Below are 9,090 nucleotides of genomic sequence, written 5' to 3'. Positions count from 1 at the left end.
ACGGTACCGTACCGATACAAGTGAGTACCGATACCTTGTTTTTTTCTTTTTTCTTTTCTGTTGGGGAATTTGGCTTCTATGGAAAGTTGCGGGGGTCACCAATTCTATCGAGTTGCATTTTAGTCAAAGCAAAGTCCCCAGGGAGGCTCAAACAAGAGATTGGGAACTTCTTCTGGGTATTCCGGGTTCAATCAGTAAGCGCATTCTGGGTGAGGCTCGGTACTGTACGGTACTGTACTGTACACCCAACCCACCCATATTCCTAGATACCCGGGAAATAGATCATATATAGAATGGTTCGCGTCAATAAGCACAAGGCTCAATGCATGGTAAACCCACCCATCGTCTATTGCTATGATGGAGATAAAAAGGGGCGATGGTAAACAGGAAACGAAGCAGAGGGTGCCCAGAAAGTAAAATCCCTAATACTCCTTAGAGATAGAACAATATTTTACTGGGCGTTGTGGCCTAACTTTATGTGCCAAAAATATATACCACCAGTTCATAAACTCTTTACCTTTAAAGTTTGATATCTTATGCCATCCGACCACAAACCCCACCGTTATTCACACCGAGTGAAGGAAGGATTACTCTGTTGGGAGATTGTCCAGGGATTCAATCTCACCTAGAAACTGATGTGAAAGGTTAATTTTTCGATCAATGCGCTCGCGTAAAATGTACTGTACTCGTACTGTACAGTACACAAAGTCGGGATGCGGCGTGGGAGGGGAGGAAGAAAGTTAGAGGGGAAGGAAGGATACAGGTATTGCCTCAGTATAAGCCCGGTGAACCACTACCAAACACGCCCGATACGAGAACGGTCTATCATACCAATGCCTGAAGCCTACTGTACAGTACATTGCGGGACACGGAGACAGGGAAGAGGTAAGCGAGTGATTTAAGATGACATACTATTGCCATATCTGTGAAGAAAACCTAGCTCCGCCACAGGTTGGAAAGGAGTAACGAAACCAGCTCCATTTCGACCAGTGCTTTAAGCGATAGACGCCTTATATTGGCGACATACGGTGGGGGATTTCTTACTAAATTCTGCTCGTGGCGCACCCCATAATTACTGCGATGTGTAACTTGCTCGACCAATTACCGTTGCCCTCGTACAGGTGTATACCCCTCCCCCCCAACGAAACTCCTTACTCGCATTCCCCGAAGGGATGTATATTCCTGCTCTCCTCCCAGCCACAAAGCACATCGCATTATAGCTATCGCAGTGGTGCTTTTGCTGTAGTCTTCGCGAGCACGTAAAACTAATATGCGGATTCCGCCTCTCACCCAGCTGATCGTCTGCGACACAGGCTGATGGTCGTTTGTTACCGGAGAGAAAAAAAAAAACCAGCAACTAGTCCCCTATTAACTTTGATCGGATTCCGGGGAAGTGGGCGGGTCGGATGTGCTTAAATCTGCGGGAACTCTGCTGTGAGTCATACTCGGAAAGAAAAAGCGCATCTCGCATGGAGTGTCGCAGAGTTGTCCGTAGTGGGTCCAGGTACGACATTCGCCGTGTCCTGGGATTCGGCAAGCGAGGCCTATAAGCTAACCTTTTAATTATAATAATATTATTATGACTCGGGTTCGGTTAGTGGGTGAATCGATTATTGGTGTCGATGGAAGTCCATAGTATTCCTGGTAGGGTAGAATCTTTATCCAGCTGCTCTTGTGGCGATGGACATATGTGGCTGTTGTGGCATGGGGGAATACAGCTGCAGCGAGTGAAATGCGATCAGGTTGCTGGTCATCTTAAACCCGTGCTTATTGCTAACGGAAGTCAATCTTAAATAGAATATCATTTTCATCCACTAATCTCTCGTCCACAACAATTATAATGATACAAATGTATATAAATACAAACATCCAAATTCAGCGCAGCTATTAGTCCACACCAACCTTCATTAACAAGCCACTCCTTCTTGGCCCAAGAATGGAACACTTATTCCTTGTCCAAGAATGAAAACTACAAGCTAAGAGAAATTCCAGACCCAGCCCACAATCCACGATGCCAACCACCATTTCCATCAATCAGGATAGTGGCACTAGCCAAAACCCATTCCCGACAACAGTTATACCAAATGGTTGCGCCGAGTGGTCAGGAATGATAAGAGTTTTAAATATGCAAACTCATGTCATATACTGAATTTTAGCTCATTCATTAAGGGAAACCTTACTAAATCCTCGGGAAGGCAAATATCCTCTGATTATGAAACCTGTTACCATTGTGATTAAAATGCACGTACCAACTTGCTTTGTCGGCCCCGCCCGCCTGTAGGATATATTGCTGAATGGAATTAGAATAATTTCATACATAATAATATCATCGTTAAGGCAATACTAGTAAAAATAAATAAAAAGTAAAAGAGGCAATATTAGTTATTCCAAATACCAAAATAAAAGAAGTAAAGGTATAAATGTGGGGGAAAAGAGAAAAAAGCAAAAAACAATACAAGTATCATAATTGATGAGCAAATATACAAGTAAAAAAAAATGAACTTAATGAATGTAGGAATTGAGAATACTAGTATGGGAGTCAATGAATACGGAAGTTCAATGGACAATAAAGTTATTGGTTTTAACCATAGCATCCCATCTATAATAGCGCAAAAAAGCGTTTTGATAATTCTCAGATAACTGAACTGCACACTTGTTGAGTCTACTTACGACCGTACTATAGGAAAAGCACCCCGGCTCCGCGGAGTAGGTTAACAAAATTACAAATCCCAGCTAATGAAATCCAGGAAGGTCGGATCCTATCGCCCGATTTATGTACTAGTGATGGACACGATCGGACATGCTTGATTGCATCAGTGTCTGCTCGATCATGATCGAGCATGATCGTGCATTCGTAATCATGAACGATCACTCTATCCATATATGCATATCTCGTCAATAACGTTATTATAAAAACCCTCAACCCAGCACACACTTAATAGCATATTTTCAACAAGACTCCGTATTGTTGGTTCTTTGACATACTTCCCTGGGGAGCTCAGGTTATAAAAAGTACCTCACTTTCGTCATCCTTACAGGTGGCAGAAACGGTCGGATAAGCCGGCCTCCGACACTCTAAGCGAACGGAATAGGGCCAATGACTTGGACTTACAGCATTTTTGTTTAGCAAAGGGTGGTCTTATGTAGCTAAAGTGTTGGTAGTTGGGAACCGGATTGACCGAGGCTGATCAAGTCTGCAATCACATTCTAACATACGAAACCGACTCTAGTGGAGAAAGCCCGAGCATAATCCGCTGGACTCGGCCATGACCCAGCATACCCTCCTAATCTGGTCGAGCATGCTCGTGTCCATCACTGCTACATACTCTCTGGATAGCACTAGGTTACTCCTTCCTGGAGCTTTTTGTCACTGATCGCGGAGATCTAGGGTAATCAGGAGATTGTGGGTCCAGCGAATCTTTACGACACTAGTGAGTAAACTCCATTCGCAAGTTGGGGGAAAGAAATGAAAAGCGTGGTGGATACATTGCTGAGCTTGCCCGAGCATTCCCAGCCAGGTGAAATAGCACGGGCGAACAAATAGCGAGAAAAACCATTCAAGCGATAAGCACAAGATATCCATTCAAATGTTTTTTTTCCTTCCCTTTCCCCCACAAGCCAGTCACCGCTGGGGACTCATAGCGCCGTTTTAAGCTCTCTTACTACAGTTGATCCTCGGCACTGCACCAGACCAGTCATCCCACTATCCCAGACTCCGACAAGCATTATTATCCAGAACGATCGTTTAATGGCATATCTTCTCAAGAGCCCTTGGTCAAGGGGTCAGCGGTTTGAATTTACTTGGCACCCGGAGCTGATCGAGTGGAATTGGACTGCAGATTGATTGAAACATATTCCCAGTGGTTTATACACTGTCTGGGGATCAAGTCTGAGGTATCAGGCCATTATTGGGATCGATAGCACAATCACCGCACATGGAAGAATGAATCATACTTTCGAATGATCACTTACCGGCTAAGCAAGGCTTTAGTCAACTCTCTTTTTTCAAGGATGGCGAGACGAGGCCGCATATATTCCTCAGACTGGGGAATCACCCCCCGCCCCCCCCCACGGACCCTATGCAGATGGGACTACCTCCAGCAGTTCTACCTTTGGCGCTGGGCCAGTTATAAATACAAAGGTAAAACCAGCTCATAAGGTACCTATAGTAAGTATTATTCGAGTAGATTCCAAGCTAGTAACTACCTAATATACATGCTTTGCTCTAATACCCTTGAGCCCCCCCTCATCCCTTCATGATCCAACAAAATACAGGGACCCCTCCACCCCAACCTCACACTCGACCGGATTGTCGGCAACCACACCGCGGAGGAGTGCAGATCACTCATGTCTTTAACGGCATCTTTAGCATACAGCACTAACACTTCAACTCGGGAAAGTGAGTACTGATAAACGGTCTCTGTGTCGAGGCCCAGAAATACGCTGTACCCCCCTTGAACCCTCATTTCCACAACAGCATTGCCCCGAATGGAGCCAAGATGCCATTACTACGCTTGGAAAATCAAACATTAACCTCTAAGATAACATAGAGGAGGTCAATGTGTCCGAATACCGGGGAGAAATATCCACTTCGAGTCCGCCTAGATCTTGCGTGCCATGGCTGGAACACACAGATTGACCGTCTACGCAGATCAGACTTTCTGCCGATCTCATACAAGATAGCGGCTCCGTGCTTTCAAGAAAGGCAGTGAAGTTCCCAAGGTTGTCCGGGAGCTGGGAGCTTGATAATAGGAATTCCAATGGTCTCAGTAGTCCAGATAATTCCGTCATGGAAACGCACTCGACAAGAACCAAAATCCAGCCCCGAGAGCACTGGATCTACTCGGGGCTGAATTACGACTTCCTAACAAGTTCCCAAACGTCATAAACTTTATGTTGGAAAGATCTGGTGCAGCGAAGCACTTCAACGCCGTCCAATAGAGCATCTTCGGACCCACGCGTACCCCGAAGCGCATCGAAACTCAAATTAATAACTGACCACCATTTCGATTTATCCTCCTCACCTATGAAACGAGATAACTCCAACTTTCGCAATCAGGTTCGGGGGTGGGGAGATGGGGGGGTGCGGTAAACAACGTCCCCAACCCCAAGGCACTATTGGAGAATCGACCTGAGACAACGCACACCTGTGGCCCCAACCGCCAACTATAGCCTATGACACCATGGTACCTAAGTAGCAGCTGTATATATCATCCGCAGCACCACGAGCAATTACCAGTTAAGACAACCCCGTGTCTCCGGTGTCCCAGTTAAAATCCGGGGTGAGCAACTCTGTCCCTGACCTCCCCGCCCGCCGGGACCAAAACGGATACCGGGCTTTTGCTGACCGGACTACATGCACAGTACTAGGCGTCGTGATCAGAGCTTGCTAGAGCGTGATGAGTCCTTCCGAGTGATATTCTGTTGATATACTTATTTATTTTATTATTGCAGTGGGGGGGGGGGTTCGTTTAATCTGATAAGGAACGATGCATATATAAGAATTGTGAAATGACCATCATTTCAGGTACGATCTTTATGCCGGTGTTGAGGGAGATTGTACTTGCGCTACCCCCTACGTTGTATTTATTCACCGGATAAATTCTAGCTTTGTAAATAGCATGTGGGTGTAGGCCTGGCTTCGCGAAAGGGACTATTTACTGGTGACCACTTGGACTTTGAGCGGTGGCTCTTTCTCTCTAAACCTCTCAAGAGCGTACGACCTCGGATCGGAGCCGATATCGTGCTTTAGATAAGGGGGGCTAGATCAGGTGGATGTAATAGCTCTATGTTGCACTTGGATTGCAGGTCTCATCTATTCGTAATGAAGGATCTGATCGAGATATTGAGGGTGGGGGTTAGGGAAAACCTACCATAAGTGTTCAAGGGGGCGAGTTTGTGTTTCTCAAAAGATAATTTCTATCAAGCATGTGCATACGGGTGGGGCTCTGTTGACGGCCAATAATTACACGTTAGTTTTGGGTCCATCGGTCTCACCGAGTCTAGTAGAGGCTTGTTGCAACTGTCGACTTATACATATCGAGTGATACTCCATGTTGATTTCTTGATGTGGTGCTCGAAACGTGACGTTGTGAAACGGGCTACCATCGCATATGGCTAAAAATTTGCTAGCTTCAGAACTCTGGGAGTATGCAATAGCGGTCCGTTTTACGGAGGTCACAAAATCACGAATTCAAGTAACTAGCGGCTTCCACGACCGGGATACCACACAGTTTGATTGAAACATCCTGCTTTCACTACCACCTACCCGATCAGAAAGAATCACGGCAATTATACAAAACATGCTAAAGTTTAAAAATAAGAACTAATTGTACATCTCACGGAGAAAACGGTGTTCATTGGGTCTGGTTATTTATCAAACATCATATTGACCCCACTTGTCCCCTTCCGCCCCTCGCACCCATAAATAAGAGAAGGAAAAAAATAAAAATGCTTGCATAGTCTCCAAACCCGATTGAAGGGGTATGCAATATGTGAAAATTTAGTGCTTGTGATGTCCCCCATTGAGTCTGTGGTGGTTGTGAAGACCACGCTTCTTCTTTCGCTCTGGAGGAGCGGTGTACTGGCCATGGGGCGCGGGGATTGTGGTTGTCGTTTCAAGTGGGGTGACCGTCTCAGTGACAGTGACAATGACGAGGTATGGGTCCGAAGTATTTGTGGGGTCCGGAATGGCCGCAACTCCGACATTATGCTTTTTAGCTCCGCCCAGTGGGGCGGGAGAGACGGACGGTTTGGGGGTTTTCGCGGAAGTGGAAGAAGAGGAGGTTTTGGTGAGTTCTGGAGGTCCGGTCCCCTTGGTTTCCTTGGGTTTGGAGGGAAATGGGTCCTGATCATGATTGTCGAGTCCTTCACCCGGGCACGCATCCTGCTTCGCTGACTCGGGGCCCTCAACCACAGGATTACATCCGGGCAATTTCTTCAACGGACCAACTACGTCCTCCTTAACAGTCCTTTTGATGGTGCATTGATGCATCTCATTCTCGGTGTACAAATCGAAAACCTTGCACTCGTCGATCACACCTGATGGGGAAGTGCACACATTGATCGCCTCCTGGAGAACCTCCTTATCCCAAGCGTTCATGAAATCCCCATGATACCCACACCCTGTCGGATCCCCAGTGGAGAATATGAAACGTCCCTTCTGCCCGCCAAACCTGTCTACATCCCAGATAGTCTCAAAGAACAACGATACCACCCTAGTCTCGAATCCCTTTGGGCAATTTCCGTCGTCCATGAGAGATGGGTAGCGCATGTGGTCACGGTGGCCTGGAGAGTCGAGGTCTTTTCCATTCCAGCAAGATGGGAAGAATACCTCTGCTCGGAGACCGTCCTTGCACGAGAGGTTCTCGGGGATGGTCTTCATTCCCAGTGCTGCCTCGGCGGGTAAGTGATAGTTGAGACAATTAAACCCAATAGCTTTCTGACGAAGGGCAGCCTCTGTCATGTCTTCGGGGGTCCAAAGAGACTTTTCAACATCCTTATAGGGAAAGTTTCGGAGCTTCGGATCACCGGCAATCATGCGGAAGCCATCGGGGAAGGCTTTAACGTTTTCACCGCGGGGAAGATAATACCTATTTTTATTTTTTGATCCATTATATTAGCACGATTTTTTGAACAAGTAGTAGTGCACAATGTAGCAGAACTTACACGAGCATGCCACCCGTCTGGTTAACAACATTGAAGTTGCCAGCCTCATCCTGAAAATACAAGACAGGAGTCCAATATGCTGATCTATCCTGCTTAACCTGACAAGAAGAACAAGTACTCTTCAGTAAATCTGCTTCTAGCGACGACTCACTAAACTCTTTTCCAGAAAAGTTAATAACTCTCTAGCCGAGCAGATCCGTGGAACCTGTTTTACTTACTGTTCCCACCATGAATGGTGTGCACATGTTCTCCGACAAGTCCAAAATGAGTAAGTGGATCAATCCGCTCGACAGTCAAACTCTGGCGACATGGTAAACGCCAGAAAGCGCTCGCCTCCAGGGCGAATAGGGACAAGAGCACCAGCGAATTCAACATTTTGGATGAGATGACCGCGGGAGAAAAAAAAGAGGAAAAAAAGAAAAAAGAAAAAAGCTATATAGGCTATCGCCAGAAAATTATCCACGAGCACCCAAAGGAACGAATTCTTGTGCAAGGGTGGAAGTAAAGAGTGAGATGGGTTAAAGGAGCGACAACAAAAAGAGGAGGTTGTAAAAGGAGTGGAAGGGGTATAATGCTATTGCACAATCCAGAAACGAAACCAACCCGCCAACGGTGGAGGGAAAGGAACGAGGTGAAGAGAGAAAGGAGCAGGAGAGAGAGAAGAGGGGAAGAGAAACCCTTGCCTCACATATATCATGAAGGGAAGTGCTAAGAGTTTTTGGCGTGTGGGATTTCCCGCACAAGGTTTCTTTCTTGGCACTCTCCTATTCCGCCCCTTCCACACGGGTTTCAACCCGATTAGGTGTGGTTCAATTCTGTGATAATATGGCTTGATCCTTTATCATACTGAAGCTTCCTATCGTCAGTTCGTATGCCGTGCTCCTTCTAATGTTAATATATTTACCGGTAATGTATACTGCACTCGGGTATGGAGACAATCTTCGCAAGCGACCGCAAGGGACAATAAGTACTAGTATGATACTCGAATGCAGTACTGCAGTAGCGATAACTGCTGCTGACCAAAAATGAGCTGCTATGTTTCGGTAGACTGCGGAAACAAACACGACAGCTTCTTTAAGGTGCCCTTCCCACCCATTCTTCCTCCCTACCGGTATCATGATGATAGCGTGCCCTCCCTGCTGATGCGAACTACTCGAGTACCCCAAACATTCCTTTGATCTTTCCACCTCAGTCTAATCTTCCTCAGTTTGTCTTTGCCCCCCGATTTTTCCAATCTAAGGGCGTCACCGCACTTGGACCGGGATGATGGCAATTAATGCGCCATCACCCTTGATAGTCGTTGAAACATGCTTTTATGTCATGGTCCCCTTCCAAGGTGACCCGAAAGGCCCTGAATTTCCTCGATGAGTTAGCCTGGTGATTAGTTGCAAGCAGGGCTCTCCACCTTCAGTATCTGGCGGT

The 9,090-nt window shown here is 46.4% G+C and overlaps 1 protein-coding gene across 1 annotated transcript; it reads right to left on the bottom strand.

The window, feature by feature from the left end:
• Nucleotides 1-6,502: 6,502 nt before the first annotated feature.
• On the bottom strand, nt 6,503-8,043 carry GSTUM_00011897001 (uncharacterized protein; the record flags this gene model as incomplete). Its single annotated transcript, XM_002842217.1, has 3 exons — nt 6,503-7,592; nt 7,669-7,825; nt 7,887-8,043. 3 exons carry the CDS (start codon nt 8,041-8,043, stop codon nt 6,503-6,505), a joined length of 1,404 nt encoding a protein of 467 aa, XP_002842263.1.
• Between the last annotated feature and the right edge of the window lie 1,047 nt (nt 8,044-9,090).

This window comes from Tuber melanosporum (genome assembly GCF_000151645.1).
Source record: "Tuber melanosporum whole genome shotgun sequence assembly, scaffold_92, strain Mel28".
In the NCBI taxonomy this organism is placed as follows: Eukaryota; Fungi; Ascomycota; class Pezizomycetes; order Pezizales; family Tuberaceae; genus Tuber; species Tuber melanosporum.
Note: the sequence above shows the minus strand (reverse complement) of the source record. Positions and strands in the feature narration are given on the sequence as shown.